Raw genomic sequence first — 26,769 nt, forward strand, 5'->3', positions numbered from 1 at the left:
CAATTCTGCTAATGACAAAGTACTGGACCTCCTGCAACTGCGGCTTGAACCCAGCAGAGTTCCTGCTTTCTCTGCTCCATCTGGCCAGACCTCGCCCATATTCAAGTTTGCCAGCCTCATCACTATGCTTTGTAGGTAGTCAAATGACTTGTACTAAACAATTCAGCCACATATATAGTAATGGCCTATCCATCACACTGGGATGTTAGAAGCCCCTCCCCCCGAAGCTGTACAGTCGATCTGGTAAAAATATATGATTTCTGCTTTGTAGGTCTCCTGCGCTTTCTTCATGACTGCCAAAGAACTGCTGCTGATAGATGCCTGAAGAAGAGTATCCTAGGCAAATATCAATATTCATAAGTGCTAAAGCAAACAATTCACTAGCAACTCTCCTATTGACAATTTCTTTGTGTCCGATTCATTAAGTGATGAAAATCTACAAGAGATTAGCCATTTAGTTCTCGTTAGTAAACCCCTGTGCAAAGGTTGACTTTAAGCACCAGCAAATGCCACTTATGTCCCTGGGACATTTGTATATTAATTTCTTTCAAATATGGATCAACTGATTTCCCAGGTTGGAAAGTATTTCAATTGAATGAACTATTCCGCCCAAGTGTGATGATCTGCCAGGGGTAGTGGCATTGGTACACAAGCTGCTGTTAGTCCTGGTGCAGGCTCATTGACATCTGTGGCGGGTCTTTCCCAGAGAATGCCAGTGCAACTTCTTACATGCTGCATAGATACTAGTAAGAGGCAGTACAATGTGCACAGTACTGACAACCGAACAAGTTACTTAACAGAAACCCTATATTGTAAAAATAGGCAATAAATGTGGCTTGAAACTTGCTAGTAAAACAGGTGGGCTATTGACTATGTAACCAGTCAAAAGGGATGTAGAAAGTGATCCATGTCTGAAACCCTTTAAATAGTGAAGCACAGGAGAGTTGGCAGGAGATCATGTAAGGGAGTGTTCTGGCGATGGAAGGACAGAAGTATGTCTTTAATTAAGGTGATAAAGGCAGGGAGTTCTGATTATACACAAAGAAAAACCTCAAGGTTAATAAACTATCTTGCCCCTGGAGACAAACGGTGGAAGAGAGTGCAGGTCAATGATTTCACATAAGAAAAGAAGAAAGGATGAAATAATGGTCAGTGAGGATAACAGAAGAACTTGGAGATTAATCTCACAAAAGACCGGTGCAAGAGCTGAGCCACAACTGAAAGAGTTCTTAGAGACTTCTAAAACAGGAGGAATGGCAGGACTAAAAATAAAAATATCATGATTTTGCAGGATTTAGAAGGCAGGCAGCAATGGGTTTAGACACAGCCAGCAAGTTTTGTTCAGATCTATAGTTAAAGGATTTAATGATTTCTTTTCAGAGCAGTATTTGAGGAAAGGTGACTAAATAATGAAGCTTCATGTTGTCCCAGTCACCCAGAGTTCGAAAAACCATTATAACATGCTCCCCTCTCTTGTGAATGAAAGTACTACTAGGAAGTCCAAGTATATGCAATATTTTTAGGTTCCAGGTACTGGGCCACCCACGTTCATACATTTCTAACATGAATAAGCTATCTTTAGCATATATTTTTAGTACAGAGGTTTTATCATGTGTTAACGGATAACCATGTAGTGTGACGCATGCACTGTCCCTTTAACGAGGAGCTGACTAACAGCAGACGATCAATCTTGGATGACAAAAGTAATGCAGATATTCCCTTGGGTAGCTGTGAAAAGCAGAATTTTACTGACGATGGCCAGTAGAACTAGATCAATAAATTGGAACATTATTTTTGTTGGAATGTGGGTTTTGCTAAAGCTATATAAAAGTTAAATTCAGACAAGGCATGATTTAAAGGAAAAATGGTTCAGATGACCAAAGGCACGAAAATGTGTGAAGAATGTGTGTTTTAATGACTGATGTAAGTGATATGGTTCATTAATACTTCAAATGTGGACATTTTTCCAACACGAAGTATTTCGAAGCATTTACCCCGATACAATCAATAATCTTAACTACCGGCTCAGTAAGTGAAAAGGCAACTTAACTACCTTAAGAGGTCTACCTGAATGAAGACCCAGTGCTTTGTGCAGCATGTTAGTGGACCAGCCAATCTTTCATGGAACCATAAACCATTTTCTTTTACCAATGGTTACTCACGCATGGAAGGAAATTTTTTATACAAATCAAATGGATATAATCGAAACAATAACACAGATGGAGTGTTTATTTCACGTCTGAAGAGACTGGTGCTCATTTTCTGATGCAATATACACGCTTAGTAATCTCATGCACTGAATAACTGATAGCTGGCTGTTTTTCAATATTGTTCCCTCACATTATACTTTTAAAGCATTATAGGTCAGCAATCACATTTATTTATTTATTTCTAACATTTGTAGAGCGCGCTGTTACCGAGCGGTGTCCTGGCGCTGTAATGATAGCTCCCCTAGCCTAAATCTCCTTTTCTAAAAATATATAAATAAAGAAAGGCACAAATAAATCATGAGATAAACTGGGTGCTACAAAGCACTGTTGAAGAATAAGTGAAAAAAAGGCTGAATGGTTACACAAAAACACCTTTCATTCAAAGATAATCAAAATGTTTGGGGTCCTTAGTTTGTATGGTAACCTACAATTAAAGATGTTTTTAGGTCTCGTGACCTACAATGCGCGCAAGCGCATTGAGGGATCGAGAATTCAAGTGCTCAAAATCCTCATAAAACCACCAGCTTTTTGCTGGCGTTTTCATGAAGTTCACGTGGCCACAGGCACGCGCTTTTGGGCCATAAACTAGCATTTCTCCTCCCCCTCCCCAGCCAGCTTCCCCCAGGCCGTAGCAGCACTCCTCCCACACCAGCACCTCCCCTCTCTCTCCCCGCAAACACAGCCTTGCCCTAGCAGCACTCCTCCCACACCAGCACCTACCCCCTCCCACACCAGCACCTCCCCTCTCTCTCCCCCAAACACAGCCTTGCCCTAGCAGCACTCCTCCCACACCAGCACCCCCCCCCCACACCAGCACCTCCCCGCAAACACAGCCTTGCCCTAGCAGCACTCCTCCTCCTACACCAGCACCTCCCCCCTCCCACACCAGCACCTCCCCCCTCCCACACCAGCACCTCCCCTCTCTTACACCAGCACCTCCCCCCTCCCACACCAGCACCTCCCCTCTCTCTCCCCGCAAACACAGCCTTTCTACGAACGGATGCGCTGTGATGGCAACACCCTATGTTTCAACTCACCATGTGTGCTTTTCATCTCATCCTGTTTAAGCATTTTTTTTTATTATAGTTGCTGCTGTTCTTGTTGCCTGATCTTGCTTGTTAAGTTGTTTTTTTGTTTATTTTTTGTCTCATTTTATACACGTTTTCCATTGACGGTTGGCTGTTTCTCTTTAAAGACGTGGGGGAGGGCCGACTGAAGTCGTTAAGCAAAGGAAAAAAAATCCAAGCTGTGTGTTACAGTGGAACAAAGAAGTGCACCCCCACGAGACACACTTATGAGGAAACATACTCGCGCATTCGCCTTTAGTTCATAACCTATAATGTTATTTGTTCTTTTCCTGTTTTGAGACTACGGTGGGTGTTGCAACAGGCTGCAGGGTGTTTGCACAACCGAAACATGATGAAAAAGCACAACTTTGCACGGATGCCAGGGGTTAAGTCACATGCAGAGCAGTTCAGGAAATCACGAGGCGCATTTAGAAATTGTGCGACCACGGAACTTTAGTTCACTACTGTGTCAATAATATACACATACTTTTACCTCATGTAACAACGTTTGCTTTTGTACTTTGTTCACTTGTAATTTTCTCCTCATGTAGCATTAACGTTTCTATTGTGAAGCGCTCAGACACCTTCGGGTAAAGTCCGCGCTATATAAACGCATCAAATAAATTAAAAAAACGATTACACGTTTTGGGTAGAAAAGCACCAACCCCAATCCACAGCAGAAATCGGGACCACTAAAAATCTGATAATCACAGGACATACACTGGGATTGTCAGTGACCTTCATTTTAGGGAGCGTTAAACGTAGTGAGGGTGTCGCAGCCTGGTGGGGAGTTGTGGCTGCACTGCCGCCGGCGGCAGACTCTGCTTCACAAGAGCTGGGAGCTGAAACGTGTCCGGCACAGCACTGGTTCAGGCTGGTTCGCTAGCGACTGGCTGGCTTATTGTTCAACCCCAGCCGTCGGGTTTTCATGTTGTGCTGCTTTCGAGAGGTCTGTACTCAGTGGTTTACCCTCCCGCCCCCTTTTTTTTACGTCCCCTGGGGTGCCCTGAAGCATGCGCTTGGTGAAAGAAAGGGAGGGGGAGATGGACGTGTCAGATCCAATCAAGTTTCCAAAAGTAATGCGTCTTAAAGCGGCATTAACATTGCACACGCTAAACGTGAGTCGTCTTTACAACAGGACTTGTTTTGGGGGGAGCGCATATGCCGTCGTTCAATTTAATTCTGTATTGTGGGGATTAAAGAACATAGGCTCGTACTCAGCGCTAGCCTTTCGGGGCCTATTGGCACCCTGCTGTGACCATCTGGAAAATTATGGATTTATTTCCCGCCGGTATGTTGATGGGCTATTAGGGTGCCGGCACGGGCCGGGGGATTTGCAGTGTGCAGTAATCCACACTATGTTTATTGACTTCAAAGGGCATCGCCCGCCGGAACCGTGCCCTCTGTAAACAACAGATGCAGATGCCTCTCGGGTACAGCCTACTGCCCGCTCCCAGGGAATGCTAAACATTTGGCGCGCAAGACTTTTCCAGAGGTTTATTGTAGACGTAAAATGTGCATGTATTACAAATTAAGGAGTGGAGACGTTACCCAGGACTGCTCACTTTTCCATGGTATACATAATACCATGGAAGCAATAGGTACGAGTGCAATTAATTGCATACATAATGTATACTGCACAGCGTATAAAAAGCTATTCCACCTATCCGCCTGCACCTGGAACAATTTAGTTCGGTTGAAATTCAACCTCAACCAACAACAAGCATTTGCAATGCAATAGGTCTCGTTTTAACGCACATTTAAGCTATAGGCCTTGTAAATGACAAAGCCTTTTATTTATGTTCTAAAAACCAGAACGCAAAAATAAAGGGCATTATCATTTACAATGCTAATAGTTCAGACTCGCGTAATTGCGAGACCTATTGCATTTCCAATGCTTGTTACTACATGTAATGCATGTTCTTTTCTTGTTACCAGAATCCTATTAACTCAGTTCTTCACCCAACCCAACACCCTCAGCGGACTAAATTAGTAAAAGAAAGCTATTACAAAAACAGACACCTGAACACATCCGGCTGCCTCTCACTAGTGCCTTTTGCACATCAATTGACCTCGGCGCTGCATGTTTAATTCACCTGCAGTTAGATGTTGCTTATCTAACGGCACTATTGAGACTTGAAAAAGAATAAATTCACCTGCCTCAAAGGAACAGTGCACACACAGCACACAAAGTTTCATAAACTGATGTTCTGAAGCAAACATGTTTACATGATCCTTAGTAGCAAAGCATGATCAAACACGAAAAAACCTAAAAAGGCACAAAACGTCTAAATTACCACTTCGTCAAAAACTCATGACATTGCAGTGAAAGGGTAATTTCGAAACGAAAACAAAATTCAAAATTAGGTTTTAGATTTCAAATGATACCATTAACAAACTATCTCAATGTATCATATTTCCATGTTTTGATTTATACAGCTGAAAATTCGTGCTGGAAGTTTTTCAAGACTTTAGAGTTTCAGTTTGCACATACTTCTCAGCAACACTGGTTTAATGATCTATAAAAAAAAGTTTGCTAATTTAAACCATTAGATTCACCAGGTGACGTTCTTAGCAATAAGTAGTGAAAAGACCGCACATGACAAATTGCCATATCCGCAGTGCATATCTTTACTAAAGAAAAAACTCCCAAATCCCTGCTCTGAGAGAACATATTTCTTCATAAAATATAAGGTTTTCGGTTTCAGAAATGCCAAATCTATGAAGCATGCTGCTTTGTTGGCAGTGCAAATGTCAAAAGGCATACCAACAACTTATCACCGTTCAAAAAGAAAATCTGGACTTTACATCACATTAGAATGGGATGCTTTATGCCTTCTATTGTGTACCTTCATTTTCAGTGTTGGCAGGAACAGAGTCCCCTCCGAACGGATGCCAGGGTTGAAGGTCATCGAGGTTGAACTCCCCGTCCACCGGAAGCAGTTCTGCTGTGGTTTTGGTCTCAGTCAGAGATGGCATAAGGGCATCGTTTCCATAGCTAATCCTCGGCTCACTGACCATATTTGCCAGGACATCATCTGAGTAACTCTGTTCTTTTTGAAGAAGTTCATCTAGAAGAAGAAAGAAAAAAGCAACTTGTCTTAGTGCACGAGGGCAAGTGGCCATAACACGGGAGCTACAAACAATTCAAGATGGCGCACAGGCTTATCGGAAGTGAGATCTCAAGGTTCTGTCCGTTAGACATTAGGTTACAACATTCTAATAGCCATATTGAGGTAAAACAGTATATTACGAATCTGTGTGCTACACAAAAAAGAAATAAAATCAGTCATCCACCTGGGATGACTATACTGAGTGGAAATTAATCTATCTGTAAAGCATACATCTATATTAACACATTTCCTATACCTTATGTTACAGCATTGCTTTAATACAGATACGAAACAAAGGATGTGATTCGTCGATTAGACGGATTAACTAATGAACAAGAGTGTTACTTTCAATGCCTGCTTTCGCTAAAAGAGCGAACAGTCACCAGGGTTAACTCCCAAGTGGTGAGTTAGATTCTGCCTGATAAATCCATGTCTACATGAAGCGCACAGCAATGCTAGTAACACACATTGGCAAAGCCAACAGGTCTCGCTTATGCATGAGCTATTGGCTTTGCCGTATGGTTTAGGCATGTTATACACTAGCGTGACTGCTGTTCAGTATGGCTAAAGGTTAGTGGGGTAAAGGAGAGTGGTGTGAGTGTCAAAGTGGAGTGGCGTGGAGTAGATTTGAGTGCCGTGGATTCTATCCGAGTGCCGTGGATTCGATCCGAGTGCCGTGGATTCGATCCGAGTGCCGTGGATTCGATCCGAGTGCCGTGGATTCGATCCGAGTGGCCTGGAGTCGATCCGAGTGGCCTGGAGTCGATCCGAGTGGCCTGGAGTCGATCCGAGTGGCCTGGAGTCGATCCGAGTGGCCTGGAGTCGATCCGAGTGGCCTGGAGTCGATCCGAGTGGCCTGGAGTCGATCCGAGTGGCCTAGAGTCGATCCGAGTGGCCTAGAGTCGATCCGAGTGGCCTAGAGTCGATCCGAGTGGCCTAGAGTCGATCCGAGTGGCCTAGAGTCGATCCAAGTGGCCTAGAGTCGATCCAAGTGGCCTAGAGTCGATCCAAGTGGCCTAAAGTCGATCCGAGTGGCCTAAAGTCGATCCGAGTGGCCTAGAGTCGATCCGAGTGGCCTAGAGTCGATCCGAGTGGCCTAGAGTCGATCCGAGTGGCCTAGAGTAGATCTGAGTGGCGTGGAGTAAGGAGTAGAGTGTCTGGGATTACAGTCATAGAATGGAATGGCGTAGAGGTGAGTGGCATGCAGTACAGTGTCGTGTAGTGGCACTGAGTGTCCTGAAGTGGTGTAGAGTGAGTAGTGTGGTGTAGAGTGGAGTAGTGTTGTAGAGTGGAGTAGAGCAAAGTAGATTGTTCCAATTTCCCCACTGGGTGGGTCTCCTAAATAGCTCAAGAAGAAAGAGGGTGGATATACATTCTGCATATTGTAAAATACCTGGCAAACCTCACCCTGGGCACACTCATCCAAAAAGTGCCAATCCCTTGCATCCAAACTACAATTTCCGTGAATTCAGAGCTCAGCAGTATTAATATGAGGGAGGCCTCCCAACTCCAAGAGACCACAATAGACCACAATATAATACAAACAGGGAACTTAAAATGGGTCTAACCTTGGTTCACGGATGTATAACTATACAGGCAGCCCTCAAAATCAAAATAAAACTGCACTTCATTCAGAAATAAGAAGCTGTAGGCAGACTGTAGAATAGATATGCACATCAATATTTTCATCAACCTCCCGAAATACTTGCTGTACTGTAAAAGAGAAAGTCTAAGGTGTGTGTGTACTCACTCTTAAATATCTTTAAAAGCAGGGCTAGTCTCAATCGCTGCAAAGTATTTTAATCTATAGGATATGCTTGCCACCATAAAAAAAAACTTTCAGCATTTCAATTACCAAGTTAACTGCCCAATGTTCAGTTATGACTCCAAAGACTTCAAAACTATCACCATCTAGCGTCTCTATCACCATCAACAGTGCAGGCAGATGGGCTGCTTCCCAGTCAAAGTCTTGTTTTAAAAGGTTTGCCATTCAAAGTGAACAGTGTGGGAAGGAGGACTGCTTTGTATAAAGAGTACTTCCTCAAAGGTGTGCCTGTTACCGCCTTTGAAACGAGTGCAATATCTCCCAAACATTTTAGTCACACCAGTTACTTTCTTTTCCCATGCCAATTCATGTGAATACTGCCCTTTGCAAACACGTAAGGAGCAAAACTCGAACTCCTCCGACAGGTAAGCTTTGCAGAGTTTCTGTCTCACTGGCACACCTTCACAATGCATCCACTGTGAAGCTATTTCTCGCACTCTGTAACTCTTTGCTCTGGGCATGTGATGTCTCTAATGTCCTTCGACCTTCAGTGTGAAAACAGCTTGGCACAGACGCTTCACAGTGCCAACTTATTGATGTTTGTGGAATGCGCAGTGTGGCTTTGCGCTCAACTATACTCATCCCTTGATGGGCCAATTCGAAAGCAGGTAATTCTCACCTCCTTTTGCTTCCACAGGTTGCATAGTTGATTAGAAGCCTGATCTCCCATCGTTCTGAGATAGTGTACTGTTCATTTACAATGGACCTGAGGGCTTCCCTTGCTGATGTTTTTCTTGAACCATTCACAGCTTTCAGCAGTAACAAATTACAACAGACGAGTTGGGATATGTCCCTCTTGCTCGTTGCCAATGTAGAGAAGGTGGTACAAGTTCAAGTAGGCTAAGTATCTGAGGTACGTTTAATATAATTCGCAACACAGTATTTGCAAAGGATTCAAAAAGGTACTCTTAAATCCTATCCACATTCTAAGATCCAGGCTGGAATGAGTGCTGAACAGGCATGCAAGCCAGGCACCACACTATCCAGTGTGAAGCCAAGGAATTGGCTGACTTCACAATCTTGGGGGAAGATATTTGAGACTGGGAGCTTAGTGATCTACTTAGGAGGGATGAACTCTGAGATGTTAAGTGATAATAGGAGAAAGAGAGTCTTTTGATGATTAGGTTTAAGTTTGGTTTCAGAGCCATGAGTGTATGTCTAATAAGCACTAGGATAGAGTTTAAATGGCTTCTGTGCAACCAATCTATTACATTTTGAGTGAATGCTGGTGAAAGGCAATACCACCATTGGAGAATATCTGAATCTGTCACCCAGATGTTCAATATGGAAGCTGAATAATAGGGTGATTTGAGGACGAGGTGTTGGATAGATCCTTAAGGTACTCTAAATGGAACTGCTATCAGTTTTAATGCATCATGTTGTGTTACACAGGTATGCTTTGATCCAGTTCAGTAGAGTGCCTCTAATGCCAATCCTATTGCATAAATTGTGTAGGAGAATATTGTCATCAAGTGTACTGAAAGCTGTAGATAGGACAAAGAGTACTAGCATGCAAAGAGTTACCTATGATCTTGAGAATGGAGATTTCTGTGCCGCAGCCAGTTGTCAAATTAGATTGATATGGTCACTGTTACTGTTTTTTTCCTTTCAATTGAGTGACTACACTTTCCTCTATGACCATAGCTAAGAAAGGTAACACTGGAAGGGTCTGTAGTTTTTAGGGTTGCCAGGGTCAGTGTTAGAATTTTTTTTTAACAGAGGGCATACATGACCCACTGTCAGCACCTATGGAAAAGTGCCATGTGCAACCGTGGAATTTATGACTGGCAGTAATTTAGGTATGAGGACATTAGCATGTTTATTTGCAAGAGGTAAGTGAAGTGGGGCCAAGTCTTACTGTTTGCAATGTTTTTTTGTTGCAAGTCAAATTCTATAACAGGACTAAAGGAGGACCAAGACATTGATGTCACTTTTCTGGTGAGAAGGATTTACTCACAATCTGGCTGGACCGCACAGCAGCCAATGTTGTTTATGACTGCTTGACTGAGTCAAGAGTTTGGCTAGGTCATTGCAGCTAGGCACTTTAGGTGGGGACGCATGGCTTCATGCGCTTGGTCATGTATGGTTCTAAACAGTTCCCTGGGCTTGTTTTAGCATTTGGATGTAGAAAACAAAAAATGGAGGACGGCCTGGAAAAAGAGTTTATGTATTTTTTTTCCCTATGTGGGGATAGGAATTTGTCAATAGGAAGGGGTTTTCACAATCTCAGCTTTAGAGGACGTGTTGCTACTAACGCATAAACGTAAGAGACTGGAAGGTCCTAGCCGAGATGGTTTTATATCAGTGTCCAGTATAATTATTCATTACAAATAATAGGTATCCCCACCATCTGTTTGACCAGTTCTATCTAGGTGGATTATCTTGTAGCTAGGTGGCAGAAGGTGGTCATGGAGTGGCATGGGCAAAAGCAAGTAGGAGATGGCTGTCGAGTTGGATATAAAAGACTTGCAGTTTGCTGTGGCAACTTCGATTGGTAGGGTCTGGTGTTCTGTTCTATTTTAAACATTTTAGGGCAGCTTTAAATTTATTTTTAAACTCATTTCATGGTATACAATCCTCATCTAGTGATAAGGGGTGAGGGAGAATCTGACAACACAAAAAACAAACTTTAAAAACAGGACACCAAATTTGGTGCGACAAGGAGGTTACACTAGACTATAGAGTCCACAGCAAAAAATTACGCCTTTCATTTTAATAGTCATTATAATGTGTTTGAAATCAATTGGGAACTTTTAAGAAGCGCCACGAATCTTACCCAGTTATTTCAATTGGTTCTCAGTACGAACATCACAAAATCTCTCAAAGTGAAAAAAAGAGCTATGACATTTTCTACAAGAGCGAACTGCAGCACTTTACTGCACTAGCATCTCTCCATTTCATTGGTTTCTCTGATTTTTAAGACGCTGACCTTTCAGAGCTGGTAATTCATCGGTTGACATTTATAGTTTAGGTAACCTTAAGAACCGATCTAAGAGCATTTCTAGAACGAATAACACTGAAGGTTCGGAACAAGATGTCCCGACTCCCATCGCAGTGCTGTGGCAAGTGATGGAATGAGTCCATGAAAACACAGCAGAAAGACCATCCTCAAACACAAACATTGATTCAGGCAAAATCTAACACACTGCCACCGTGTGGAAGAGTTATAAATCCCATAGGAGCAGCAGCAAGCCAGAACTAATGCTATTTGATGGTGGGATAACAGGAGCAGATTTCCAGGGGGATGGCGCAAATAGGATGCAGAGAAGGAAATAAATATAACAAAGCAGAACAAAGCAACGAATACGCACAAGCTAACAGTTTTCCTCGAAGCACATAAAAAAACACTAGGAGAAAAACAAACTGTTAATGGGATAATAGTCTGATATCCTTCGGGATCCTGTGTGCGCTATATAAAGCTTTATAAATAAATAAATAGTGGTAAACAAATAATTTTTCCCCCAAAATAATTTTTCTAATCACATTTGCAGCTATTCATTTTGGCCACTCTGGTATTTCAATTCTACAGTTGACTGGAGGCTAATGAGCTGTTTCCAGAGACGACTGGACCAACATGACCAACCATGGCTCCATGGTCGCATTCCAGTCACGTCCCCCGTAGTGTGGGCTGAGTTCAACATTTCAGCCATTTCCATTCCAGACCTGGCGCTGAGGTGTCCAACACAGGTCCAGGGGATCCATGTTAAAAGATAAGAAAACCAACAAAAGATCCATTTCCAGAGATACAATCTTCTAATTCATTTACATTGTACAAGGTTAATCTGAAGATCTGGCATGGGTCAGGTACACGATTCTAGACATTCCTGGCATGACGGATAAACAATACACAACAATTTGAGTAGGGATACACTAAGTAAAACAGGTCTGCATATTCTTCACAAAGGAACGGGAAAAGGCGCCACTATACGTGTGAAAGTCAGTTGTGTACAATCCATCTACTGTTCAGTAAAAAGCAGCAGAGGACTAAATGTTGTCGTCCACTGCTAGGAGCTTGGCAGCTTTTACACGATTCATTAAATGGCGAAAATGAAAACACAATAATAAAAAAAAGATAAAATGTATGGGGGAACAAATGCTTATTTTAACAAAGGTAAAATGGGACAGTAATGTCAAACTAAAATATAATAGGATGTTTTTGGTACTGCTATATGTCCACGCACAACGATTTACACACAATCACACACGGGAACTCTTGATGTAAGCTAAATGGCAAGGACGAGGTGGTGACATCATAATATAAAAAAGATAAAAGCAGCTTACCAACTTCATCCTGAATCTCCTGAGCGACGGATGGCACTTTATAAAGGAGGGACAGACTCTGGTTCATGCGCTCATAGATCACACGCAGGTGGGTCATAACCTTGGGGGAGGAAATTAAACAGTGGTCAGATCTCCCACAGGCACAAAATGATCCCATCAGATAGCACATGTGCACGTGCAGCAAGTACAACCTCAGTCCTTACAGCAGACATTCCATTACTCCATTACCAGTTTCACTGGTGCAAACCTAAAGTCTCTTCCGGCAAACAAGGCACCAAAGAGTGCTTTACCCTCTCTCATACAGATCCGATAATTTTAGCTCTTAAAGACTGCAAAAAGTTTAGTGAGCGCCATATAATAAGTGCGATACCACACATCTCAATGAATCTCAGGTCTTGGGCCTAGGAAGGATGAAAGGCTGACATTGCCTTGTTGAGAGTTGATCTTTTGATTGGCAGATCACACCAGATGCGAGCAGCTTAACTTGCTGAGCTATCCAGCCTAGCTTTTGGCTGCTGAATGCAATTTCTTCTTTCACTACAGACCCAAATTTATCTCTGTTCTTGAACTTCGTAACTTCATGAGCTATTTACAGCCTCTGCTATCAGTCTTATTTTCTTTGCTCCACTGTATTTATTGCCTCTGTATTTATTAAAGAGTAAATAGCTTTCTGTGGCTCAGTTTTGTGACCTAAAAGTATTTCAGGTTTGACAAAGTGGACACACCTTTGAGAAAAAGGCAGGTTTTTCATTTATTTTTTTCGTAACTAACATGGTGGTAAGTATCCACATGAACTGTTCCCTATCACGATCCTCAGCTTTCGAGCTAGCTACAGTTTACTTTTCACAAGTGGTTCTTTACTGACATTTCCATTACAAGCGATACAACAAGTCGTTCAAGAAATGCATCCGTTCCGGGTTACAGAGGGAAAAATCTACGCACAGCCCAGAGGTTCCATTAACGTTTATAACAATAACACACCAATACTGTGTTCTACTGTAGGGTGTATTCCGTACCCCAATGCAGCTCATGTCCACTCTGGAACGGGACTATGGTCCATATGCGCCAATTATCAAGAACCCCTGTTTTGTGTTAGAGTGTAGAAACAACCATGGCTTGGGGATGCTTGGGGTTGTGGAGTGCCAGTCTTATGTACACAAGCCCTGCGGGGTAGAGTAGCCATGATGCCCCTTATGGGGGCGTATCGTCTGTCTCAGTTGCTAACTTTTTTAAGTATGTATACCAAGCCTCCCGCTATGGAGGGTTGCCCATCCCAACTTGTACTGTCGCCCTCTTAAGCAAATCTTGCTGCCATGTAGTGCTTAATTTGAGCCTGTGGTTTCCGGTGCTCGGCACCAGTGCTTAATTGTCAACACCGGGTCTTGTGACAGCCTGCCACAAGGTGGCGCTTTCTGGCTCTTCTAGAGATGCCCACAACAGTTAATTATTTATTCAATACACATTAACAGTGACTATTACTTGCTGTCCAAGTCATTCTTACAGCTTTGTGGGCTTGAAATAGTCTGAATTATCACACTTGTAGGAGTGTCATGGTTAGTAGTGATGTTGTTACTGTATGTGTTAAATAAACAGGAAAGTGTTTAATTACAGGTTAACTGAAGTAAAAGAAAAGCAGCAATAAGGTGTCCTGCAAAACCTAATTCAGTAATTTTTCAATACATCTTGCAGCACAAGTGCAAACATATGATAAAGTGTCATCAACACTAAAAAAGTGTATTTCTTTACCATGCAGAAATGTTACACCTTAGTACATCCAACAGAAAAGTGCATTCATAATTGTTTTATTTAAACTGATCAGTTTAAAAAAAAATTAGTGTAGAAATATTCATGCCTCCTTACACCCTTGACAGGAATGACAATAGTGAACTCAGAGGCAAGTCAGTTGCCATGTGGAACCCTCTGAGTTGTCCGGGTTATTATACATGGACAACATTATAGTTTATTAAATCAAACACAAGAGGTTTGTACAGCATATATCCTAAACTCAAGTATTTCAAGGTGCTCTTATACGTCATAATGAAGAAAAAGGAGGTGAAATTAAGCAATTGCATAGGATCAAACAATTGGGTCAAATGAGGAAGCCGGGACTGACCCTAGATTTTCTGGTTTCATGTTGTGCAATTCTATATCATTTCACAATAATAATATAGTCACCTCCTTTTTACACTTGCCTCTCTCAAGGTAGCAACAGCAAACTGAAAGGCTTGCCCCAGGGTGTTGTACAGGGATAGCAACTCCGATACAGAATACAGTATAGTAAAAGCTATGACTCTTCTAGAGACTACGGGCTTCATTTAGAGGGCAGTATGGAAAGAAACTCTCAAAATCATTTCATGACACACTGACCAGGCCATATATGTGGTTCACTCCTCCCAAGGTATTACACAATGAGAAGGGGTGAGAGGCTAAATCCCCCTACTTCGGCCCCCCTGTCCACAAACTCAAACACACAGAGGAGTGGAGAGTGGGGAGAAATTTGTGGTGGCACGTGCTTGGTATGAAAATACTGCCCTTACTCACAAAATTGTGACATGCTTCATCCTATGGCTGCTTCAGTACACCCCTGCGCAGACCAACGCCTGGGGTGGAGCAATAGGGTGGGGAAGACAAGACAGAACATATAAAGTATACAGAAATAATATGTCAAAATATATTGGGATCACAGAAAGAAAAAGTGCAGTGAAGATTAAAAATAGCTCGGAGGCGTCTCTGTGCCCAAGTTTATTCCTGGACCCTCCGGCCAGGATTAGAAACGTGAAGACAGGAAGAAAGTAATGAACTCCAGCACCCATCCTTACTGCCTTCGTAATTGTGCCCGGAATATAGGGTCACACTGGCATTCGTCAGGACCTTTCTGATCCCAATTATTAAAATACCCTAATTACCTGAAATAAGGTTGGCCAGGAACAACTTGTTCATTCCTCCTAAGCCCATCTTAACCCCACTCCCATCGTGCTGCCATTAATGCAGCCCTAGGGTATACCACAATTCATAGTTTGTAGCCCTGGGGAAATGTTTGCGAGTAACCGTGCCCTAGAGAGTCAGTGGGTATTGCCCGACTAGCAATGTCTGTCAGCAGCGCAGTTACCATTTCCCAATAACAACCAATAATGGGGCAGGACCACACCATATGGTAAAAGTCTGCCTCCAAAGCCGATCAACAAGGGCACCCGGAGGTCACTATCTGGAATATGTGGTGGATGCCCATGGGCCTCATATAGGTCTGGTATAAGTAGTTACAATGAGTGTACTTCAGCCGAAGGTTTCTGGATTATGGTGCCCATCTGTTCAAGTGCTGTATCCTATTGCCTGTCTATGAGTTTCAGGCCCATTGCAATTGCCCATTTGTCCTATAGTGTGGGGAAACCCGCTACCCAAATATTGAGTAGTGCATTGTAATGCACCATCCCATGCGCGCAGGGCCGGCAGTGGCTGAGAGGGTTAGGCTCCAGCTGTTCAAGCCCGCAAAGAAGCCCAATAGAAGCCGACAGTGCACTGTCAGATAGAATTGGTCTTCCACAACGCCATACTGTTCTTGCAGTTCTGGAAAAGTTAGAAGGGTTTTATGTACATAGAGGTCCCCCAGGGCAACGTGGCCAGCGTCTCTCCAGGTTCCGACATTCAAAGTGTGCAGACACCCTGAGAAGGGACAGCAACACCCATATCGGCAAGCTCTGTCAGTAGGGCAATGGGCAGCACATATCTATGCCAACAGCACTTGGCAACCTAGGTCAAGCGGCCAGAGCACGGGTCAGCCATCCTGTGATCCAGCAGTCAGCTTATGATCATACGGTTCCCTAGCTCTCTCTCTGCCTGTTCAGGACTGGCAGAGTCAGAAATCCAGCACATCTGCCACTGCAATAGAACAGATGCATGGTATTGCTGTGTGCCCAACCACCCACATTTAAGAAGAACATACAGTTTGTTGACCGCCACCCTCTTACGAATAGACCCCCTAAACCAAGTCCAAGAGAGTGGATTCCAGTTCCCTGAAGAAGCATGCAGGGAGGCTAACTGGAAGAGCTTCAAAATAATACAGTAACCAAGGCAGTAACCAAGGCAGCACCAGCATCTTGGCTATCACCACCCTACCCACAGGTGATAGTGACAGGAGTTCCAAAATGACAGAGCTGCGCATGCTCATAACCATTCCCCTCCAGACTCCCCTATATTCACTCCCACGTAACGGAAGGAGTCGGGTGTGCAAACACACACACACACACAAAGACAAAGCAGAGACCAGGAAACATCAGTGCTAGCTTGGCACACAAGGCATAAACAAGCATTTGCAATGCAGTAGGTCTCGCATTCATGCAATGAGCTATTGGCATTGTAAATGACAATGCCTTTTATTTATGTTTTGGGTTTTAAAACAAATAAAAGGCACTGTCATTTACAAAACTAATAGCTCAAACTATTGCAAATGCGAGACCTATTGCATTGCAATAAAGGGCCTTATCGACCACTTAGATTGTAAATATCAGAGGAAGAAACGGGCCTGCGACATAGTAGTGAAAAATAGTGCAGTGAAGAAGATGTGTAAGTGTTGTAAATTACACAGACACAAAGTGTGAAGTGAGAATTGCATGTGATCCGAGCTATAAACACTAACAAAGTGCTCCTATACCTTTCGCTCTGTGATTACACTGTCGCGGCTCAGGAGGAAGAGCAGGGGCTATTGCCTGTCCTCTCTGTGATTGGAGTGTGCAGTGTGGCATTGCGTAATGTCATTGGTATCTTTGTCCTCATAAAGAACACTCCAGCTGTAGTAGGGCCCTTGCTTCACCTCCTGCTGCAGGGCGGGTTGTGCTTCAGGCATGGAGGGAGGCATGGTCTCGGCTGCTGCTCCAGCCTCGTACAGTGCCCCTGCTATTACTAGTGAGCAAGAGGTGCTGGTATTGGTATAGGTAGTGGTGGTAATGGTATTTGTGGAGGTGGTGGTGGTGGTGGTATGGATGGTGGTGGTGGTATTGATGGTGATGGTATTGATATTGGTGGTGGTGTTAATAAAACAGGCTTTTGAAAACAACCCATCAGGTGGCTTAGTGCAGATGACATGTAACACAGATGTGCTGTTGTCTGCTTCTGCCCTTTATCACACTTTCCTGTGCTACCTGTAATTCACATGACTTAATTTGCTAATCATTTCTATATCCATTTGACTTGGGGGTGTTGGGGGGGGGGGGTGTTTGAAATAGACACAAGGTAATGCCGGGTTAAAGTGATTGAAAGTGCCTGTGTTATGGGTGCGGCCATGCTGCTTGAAAAAACACAAGCGGTTTCAGCTGAAGTAGCGCATGTCTGGCCTGAAGTAAGAGAAACTACAAAAAGTAAATAGTTCTTATAGACTAAATAACAGGTCCCGTGTAACAACCGAAGTAAAGGGGCCAGTAGCCGTGGGAGGTAACAAGCGAAGACAAGGCCGTTCAAAGGAGGGACTAACAAGCTTACTAACGAATCCAAAGGCAGCATTTACGAAAGAGAATGATACAAACTAATGAAAAATATGGGCGGAGAGTGGGTGCACCTTCTCTCCCATACTCTAATACAGCAGTCTCGCAGAGCGAGCAGAGAATGTGTGCTGCCACTAGGCTCGACATAAAAATGTGCAGCAGTCTCTCGATCTCTCATACATACACCTCCCTTTAAAGCAAAAGTGGTGAAAGGTATACTTAAACTCTGAAAACGCACCTTACAAGCTGCATCTTTGCTAGGTGTGTGAGGGTAATTGTATGGCATGATCTAGCAGGGGAACAACAGAGCTACTCAGAAAATAGGCTGGGAAAGGTATTAGGACTTCAAGTTATCCTTACAAACGCAGAAAGCACCTTCCAGGCAGCAATGGTGAAAGCTTCTCGCACAAAAAACTATAGTAAAAACAGTGGTAGCGTAAATTCCACTTGCATACGCAAAACAATAAGCTAAAATAGATGCACACTGAGCAGGTACAGCACAAAAACACAAAGTGGACTTGGTCCTCAATGAAAACTCACAAGAGGTACAATAAACATACAGCAGGACAAGCTTCACTCACAGGTAGGGCTCAGGCAAGAACAGTACGAGCTCTGCTCACCAATACAACAAGATAAATCGCACAGGCATTGGCATTAAAGCAGAAAAGGTACAACAAATACATGTTAGTCTAATATGATGGGGTGTCAATAAGCATCAACACCTAAAGCAGAGGATGGGTCTATCAGTCACACAGTGTGAAATAATAATTAAAACCAAATGTTGGTATTTAACTCACGACAAAATTTTGGGGGGAAACAAACCATACACTGACTGCATTTGTCTTGACTCTTGATAGTACTGTGCAGTAAATACTTCAGCTGAGCTTGGCTTGAGGAACACTTGAGACTCCATAAGAGTGTTGGATGTTTATTTTAGTCTCCTTAATGTTGGTGACATGAATCCCCTAAACATTTAGAATCCTACTCCATATACACCTATGCAAAATCCACCATATGGTAAAATCAACGCCCACTGCACTACTATAGCATAAGACGCAAATGGTACTATTTGAGAAAATTACAGTCCTTCAACCAGCAGCGCTTTGGATTAGAACAGTTTCAGGCAGGTGCTCACACAGAAATGACATTTCTCCAAACTGTGTGAACAAAGCGCACTTCTTTCTGGTCTCCGTAACAAAGCTGCATGTGTGGTTTTAGGGACTAGAACAGAGTGTAAATCTCTGGTGCTTTCCTGTGTATGTCACTGTTCTTTCATTTATCAAACTTGAAAGTAGTCTAGAAGATCTGAGCATGCCATCATCATTTCTCCCATTCCTATGCAACGCCCGTCTCGTGAGGCTAGCAACTCTTACGGATCATGAAGAAAGTCAGACTTCTTCAAACTGAGACCTATCTGAAAGCATACGTGTGCACTTCAGTGCTCTGCCCACTGAGCGCCCATCTTGCCCCTAAACACTCCCATAGAGAAACATGCAAGGCTCTTTTCTACGTTTTGCAACATTACCCGCTGCATTTTGCTTGACCTATTAATTGAAATATTGAAAAAAAAAACGTAAAAGTCACCATAGTAATTTATCATCATCTAGAGCAAGTTTTTCTTCAGCAGTCAAATTTCTGTGATTTTGTATTGCTTTTAGGCACGCTATTCATACAAATCCAATGTAATTTTGTACTGCGTTGTCTATTGTCTACTATCTGTAGAATGCACTGTTGGCCTGGCAAGCATTTGAAATCATCAAATGAAATTTATAGCTTGACAAAGTGAACTAGTCCAACTGATGGGATTAGTACTAGAAACAGATTTCATACTATGCAATGTTTAAATAATTGTTACCTGTGATCTGATTTGTGCAGCTTTCTTTGGGTCGACCATGCGGACATGTTCGAAGTGTTTTAAAGTATGCTGTCTGTCCTTCTGCTCAGCACGTACATACTTCTTTAGCATATTAAACACATGACGAGGCTAAAGGGAAAAAAACTATTATTTTGTTGGTTCTAAACAAACTATTAAACAAATTCATTGCATATAAACTCCAAAGAGGGATACCCACACTGCAGATAAAAAAAACACTTTTTGAAAAGATGATTTTAACAGATCATGCAATGATTTTTTTTTTTGCTTAAAGTCAGAAGACATAAATAAGTATCTTCTAGTCTCTTTTTAGAAGTGCCTCGAAATCCTACATTTTATTTTTCAAACGTCAATACTATTAATGAGTGTCATCTTATGTTTGAGAAACGCTTACTGTTCTACAGATTATCATGGTGAGCCAAAGTTGGACTTTGCGCAGTCATATATGAATCTAAAGTTGATAGTCATTTTTACCACCTGGACTTCTGTTTATTGAAATTAACAAAAACGGACTCAATGTGGGTGCCATTTTACATCTGTAGATCCCACTTTAGAGCTGAAATTTAATAGAAACAAAAACTAATTCTACCATCATCTTAAGACTGTACAAAGCTAGTGCCAGTGCATGATGGACTTGCATTTCCTGTGCCCAACGCACACGGAACAAGTTCTTCAGGTATTCTCTGTTGGCTCGCGGGCATAGGCGATGGGTGCGGGTTATCTATGCAGGGTCTGCTGGGCATGGTTGAAGATCATATGCTGTGGGTTCAGTGGACATAGTGCCAGGACACAGGGCCAGGTTTTTATCTACAGCGTGCGGTTTCTGGGCATGGTACCTGGGTGAAAGGCATGGCCAAAAGGTCATAACCCATGCTCAAAGTCAGCTGTCGAAACCGGAAATGAACTCTAAAAACAACTAATGGGAAGGTATGGTTATTTACTGGGGTGAAGAATAATGTTGAGGCCATGAGCAGAGCACTAAATGAGAGAACAGCTGCACTGCTCACCATTCCGGACAAATGTCAGTGTTTTTTAGGGTTTGATTAAACTTTTGGAGGAAGTTTATGTTTATCTAGGGACATCAATATAGCTCTTGTAGACTATGAATTACTCGCATTTGTGTAGCCTTATAAATGGTACAAAAAATATTTTTTTAATTGTTGACCGCTCTGTTACATGCCAGGATAGGTCAATAACCCTAGCTTTGCACACTTTTGCAATGCTAGTGCTGACCAGGGTTTCCCCTTCCAGACTGCCAAAAGGCAAATGGTGGATTATCAGTTTACCAGAACATTTTCTAGACCAAAGCAGCAGGGTTTCATGAATCCCAGTCTACACTAGAATGCATGCACTCATTTTGCCAGTAAGCACACTGGACCCAGAAAATATGTGCATCAATAAACATCGAATTCGGGGGGGCGTGGCTACGAGCCGACCGAGATGGCTGCGTAGCGCGAGTGCTCTGACACCGAGGCAGCTTCTTTGTCACTGATCCGACAGATCATCCGGCACTAGTGTACCTTCAGACGCGGAGCCGGGTTGCGAGAGATGAGCGGCGCCTGCTGACGCGACCCCGGTCAAAATCGGGCGAGGATAGCCGGTGGTGATCCAGCGGTCCAGGAGGGGCCCTACCGCGTGTGCAAGCACCGGCCTGCCGCTGCGTTGCAGCCCGACCGGAAGTGGCCGGGAGACGGAGGACCTGGCCGGAAAGGGCCGCTGACGGCGGTGGAACGCACCGGAGATAATTTTGACCTTGAGCGGAGAAGCACCATACTGGCCGCGGCTTTACTGCTGTGTGCCCTCGCTGCACACCCACACTGCTCTGAGGTCGAGATACCACACGGATGGCCTGCAACTGCTTACAGATAACTCGGAGCCTGGAGGAAGATAGTGAGACACGGACATTTGCATAGCCTGGCTGCATTAATCAAGTAAATACCCTGCTTGCTGAACTGGTTACGTTGCATAAGTAACGCTTCCAAGTGCCCACGTGCTACAGACTGTTTGCTCCCTGGTGGCGCGTCCTGAGGCGGAGAGCCCATCTGACCGGCTGGGCGGGCGGAACAAGGGGTGCTGTCGGCCCCCACATCGGCCAGCGGCTGCATTACCGAAGATTGCGCCAGCGGACCCTGGGAGCGGTGCGCGGAGGCGACTGCGCTTGCTCCTGTGCCACAGGGGCCGGCGAACATCCGCATTCGGGGGCACGTCCTCCACCTCCATGGCCGCTGATTTTCCGGTCTGCGCCCTGCGGTGCGCTGCTTGAGCCAGTGGGATACTATCAGGCGGGAGGTCGGCGAGTACTGCCCAGGAGCGTGAGGTAGGGGGTCCTGCAGATTTCCCAGTGAGGGGGTGGAGGTCTGCCTGCACGCTGCTTCCTGCCCACTGGCGCGGTTGACCTGCACGCCTTGTGAGGTGGTGGGGCTTTGGCGGGAGACGCCATCTTGTTACCGAGGAGGAACGTCCGTGCCGTAGAGCTGCCCCCAACGTGCTGTCTACCGGGCGCAATGGCAAACAGAGGTCCCAGGAATGCTGCGGCACAGGCGAAGCTGGAGAAGTACGCCTTCGACAAGGCTGCAACACATCCTTCAGAGGGTCGCCCTTCCGCGGGCAAGAGTCCAGAAAGTGATGGCACCAAGCGAGTGACGTTAGAGGATCTAATGAAAATGCTTACGAGTGTGCAGGCGACAGTGGGAGCAATCTCTACTGATGTTGGACTACTGAGGGCGGATTTCCACAAAATGACGGAGCGTGTGGCCCAGGTGGAAGTGGTCACTAAATCGTTAGTGGAGGACACTTCTGAACTGCAGTTGGCCACTGAACGCCTGGAAGCGGTCACCAAAAAGCTGCAGGACCGACTGGACGATCAAGAAGGGAGGTCGCGGAGGAACAACGTCCGCATCTTGGGCATACCGGAGTCGGAGGGCAAACGCACGATGGATTTATATGTGGAAGAATTAATCATGACGAAATTGCAGCCGAAGGGTCTCTCCCGTTTCTTTTCAGTCGAAAGGGCGCATAGAGTCCCCGGGGGGACGCCGAAACCAGGGGCAGCGCCGCGGCCGGTGTTAGCTAAGCTCTTTAATTTCAGGGACAGAGATGCCATACTTCAAACTGCCAGAAATTCCGCCCCTATCAAGGTACTGAACTCAACTATAGCTTTCTTCCCTGATTATACAGCTGAGGTGGCCCGACGACGAAAGACTTATTGACATCAAAAAAAGCTTGCGGGCCAAGGACATACCATACTCAATGTTATTCCCGGCGAGACAGAGTCGTGGACAATCACAAGGCGTGGTTCTTCGACACACCGGAGGCAGCGAGGGACTGGCTGGACGGATGGAGGCGTGTGGAGGCACCTAGGCGGGACGGCAGAAGTCAACGCGATCGAGGAACGATGAATCAGTCGGACCAAGTGGCGTCACAAGGCCATAGCCAGGACCTGTTTGCAGAAACGGGTCTGGAGGAGAGAGAGCATTCGGAGGAGTGAGGGCCGGCGGACATGTGCAGTACACTGACTGAGAACTCTTGGTCCCCGCTCTGTGCTGGGCGGCTGAGGTCATATGGAGCTGCCTTCGGATTGCAGAGCTTCATATCCCCGACAAGCAAGTACAATGGGTTGGGTTGGGACAACGCGCTCTGCTAAGTTGGGGGAGGCGGGCGGTTTTCGACCCGTGCAGCAGAGAGGCAGGGAGGGGGGGGGGGTGGGGGGGGTTTGTTGGTTGTTTTGGTTTTTGTATTTTATTGTAGTATTCCATGGCACACCACGAGATACACTGCACTTAGTGAAGGTAACACTTTAATTGGCGACGGTGCTTTGCTGGGATCGTTCCTTCCTGACTTGTGGGGGGTTCCACACCCTGCTCGATGGCGACACACGTGATGGCTACACCTGAGCTCCACATGACACGTCCCTCCCGCTCACCAACACGGACGGCCCTCACATGGAATGTTAGGGGGTTGGGCGATAAGGTGAAGCGAGGCCTAGTGTTACAATATTTGAAACGCTGTAAACCGGCGATAGTCATGCTGCAGGAGACCCATCTTGTGGGCACTGCCTCTAGAGCGATGGATAGATGGGGGTATAAATTCATTACTCATGCGGACTTCTCCTCCGGCTCTAGGGGGACTGGGATCCTTATACGGAAAAACTTCCCAATGATATGTCAACAGACTAAGATAGATACTCAGGGCCGCTTTGCAGCAGTGACGGTACAGTGGGAGGGCCAACTCTTTAACTTTGTGTCCGTCTACATTCCGCCTGGCCTACAGGCCGCGGCACACACTGCCCTTGCTTCCTTTCTACTGGCCCTACCGGCGGCGACACTGGTCTTAGGGGGCGATTTTAATGACGTTGTGGATCACGAGCTTGATAGACACCCACAGGCTGCGACGATGTGGGGAGGCGGGCGAATTGCCGGTCTGTTGGACGCCCTGGGACTGACGGACTGCTGGCGATACAAACACCCTTACGACAGGCACTATACCTATTACTCAGCAACACATAATTGCCTCTCACGGATTGATCACATTTTAATGTCAGGGGAGGGACTATGCGGGGTGGAGGAGGTAGACATCTGTCCCAGGGGGATCTCCGACCACTCCCCGCTGCGACTCACATACACGACCCACCGCTCCCATAGGTACCGTGTGTTTCCGGTTCATGCGAGCTATCTGCAGAACGCCCCATTGAGAAAATCCCTCTCTGCTACTGCTGAGCACTACTTCCAGGAGAACGCGGGCTCCGTTGACTCGGAGTACCCTGTGGGAAGCGTTTAAAACGGTGCTGCGGGGGCAAGCGATTGCATCAGTAACGGCCCATAGGAGAACGCAGCAGCAAGAACTTAGCACCCTTGAGGAGGCCCTTGCAGCTGCCATCGCTAGACAGGAATCCCATCCATCTCGGGGAGCTGCCCAAGCGGTCCGGCTGTGTCGAACAGAATGGTTGGCATATCAGAAGGAGTTGGTTAGGTCCTCGATTCAGGCCACCCGACACAGGGTTTACGAGCTGGGCGACAAGGCAGGAAAGATGCTGGCTTGGCTCGATAAAAAAGAAAGGGCGGGCAGGGTCGTTGCACAATTGGCGCTGCCTGACGGAGGTGCGACCTCTGACCCCGGTGTCATAGTTGACCTGCTGGCTGATCACTTCGAGGCGATATACGCTCCCCAGGCGAGATACTCGGCGGAGGAGGCTTACGATTACATTAAGGATCTGGCGATCCCCTATCTCTCACCTGAGGCAGCGCTTTTGCTGGAAGCCGATATTACCGTGGAGGAGGTGCGAGAAGCGACTGATGCACTGGCGTCTGGAAAAGCACTGGGACCCAACGGTCTCCCGGTGGAACTGTACAAGCAAACAGCCCAGACGACAGCCCCCCACCTCCTTAACATATTCAAGGACAGCCTGGAGGTAGGAATGCTGCCGAGAGATCAACGTCTGGCCACAATCATCCCGATCCACAAACCTGGAAAGGCATCGGAGGAGTGTACCTCTTACCGCCCCATCTCCCTGCTCAATGCGGAACCAAAGATCCTAGCCAAATTGTTGGTGCAGCGGTTGGCCCCCCACCTTGCCACTCTGGTGCACCCAGATCAGTCCGGCTTTATGCAAAATCGTAATACCTCACATAATTTGCGACGTTTACAAGCGGTATTGGCCCGCCGAGATTATATACAGGAGCCGGCGGTATTGCTTTCCCTGGACGCCACTATGGCGTTTGACACTGTAGAGTGGCCTTATCTGTTCGCAGTGCTTCGACACATGGGCTTTGGCCCCCAGTTCTGCGCGTGGGTCCGACTGCTCTACACCAGCCCCCTGGCTCAGGTGGCGGCTAATGGCCACATTTCCAGGGACTTCCCGCTCGGGCGTGGGACGAGGCAGGGTTGCCCGTTATCCCCTCTGCTATTTACACTAGTCCTGGAGCCACTGGCGATTTGGGTCAGATGGGAGCAGTCCATTAAGGGTATCCGGTGGTCACCGATGTGGGAAGATCGGATATCGCTATACGCGGATGATGTCCTGCTCTATCTCACCTCCCCGAAGAAATCGATCCCGGAACTGCTCAATGTTTGCGAGAAGTTTGGGAGAGTATCGGGCTATAGAATTAACTGGTCGAAATCAGTTCTATTCATTCTTACTGGCTGCCCCCCCCCCCCCTGTCAGAGGGACTGTCCGTTGAGTTACACTACCACCCCTTTTAAATATCTTGGAGTTTACGTCACTCCGGACGCAGACTAATTCCACGCCTTAAATTTGAAACCCCCCCCCCAGACAGATTTACTAGAGATGTCAAGGTGTGGCGCTCCCTTCCTCTCACTCTATTGGGCAAAGCTGCCTTGTTTAAAATGATGGCACTGCCCCGTTTTTTGTACCTCCTTGAAAACTCGCCGTTTCCAGTACCCCCCTCCTATTTTAAAGCCATCGCAGTGACAGTTTCTACTCTGCTTTGGGACGGGAAACCGGCTCGTATTGCACAGAACAAGCTGGTGAAAGACTGGTACGATGGGGGTATAGCGCTCCCTAGTATTGAACTGTATTACTGGGCCGCCCACCTTAAACAGATCAACTACTGGTTGCACGCCTCACAAACAGAACCCGCCTTCTTGGCGGACAGGCAGAATATTGAATCCAGGGGCCTGTTGAGAAACCTTTATAGCCGAGCCATCCCGACCGAACTAAGAGGCCCGACTCGTCACACGATTCAAATCTGGTATAAGGCACACAGACCTCTTCAGTGTGCGAACACTATCACACAGATGACACCCCTGTGGGATTCGTACAGGTTGGGTTACATGGGCAATACCAAGGGGTTCAAGGAATGGGACGCCATAGGCATTTCAGTGGGGGGGGGACCTCTGGAAAAACCACAAAGTCGTAGATTTTGATTTTCTACAGTCCAAATACGGTATGGCTAGGTCCGAACATTACA

At 45.5% G+C, this 26,769-nt stretch overlaps 1 protein-coding gene across 4 annotated transcripts in view; it reads right to left on the reverse strand.

Moving 5' to 3' along the window:
• The window catches only part of APP (amyloid beta precursor protein), a 493,123-nt gene that overhangs the window by 75,661 nt on the left and 390,693 nt on the right, over positions 1–26,769 (reverse strand). For all 4 annotated transcript variants that reach the window (XM_078658371.1, XM_078658373.1, XM_078658374.1 and 1 more), the window contains 3 exons: positions 19,826–19,954; positions 12,497–12,596; positions 6,127–6,348 (listed from right to left, as the gene is read on the reverse strand). In XM_078658371.1, coding sequence (XP_078514497.1) covers positions 6,127–6,348; positions 12,497–12,596; positions 19,826–19,954 — 451 coding nt within the window. The remainder of the gene's footprint in view (positions 1–6,126; positions 6,349–12,496; positions 12,597–19,825; positions 19,955–26,769) is intronic.

Source organism: Lissotriton helveticus, chromosome 8, assembly GCF_964261635.1.
Source record: "Lissotriton helveticus chromosome 8, aLisHel1.1, whole genome shotgun sequence".
In the NCBI taxonomy this organism is placed as follows: Eukaryota; Metazoa; Chordata; class Amphibia; order Caudata; family Salamandridae; genus Lissotriton; species Lissotriton helveticus.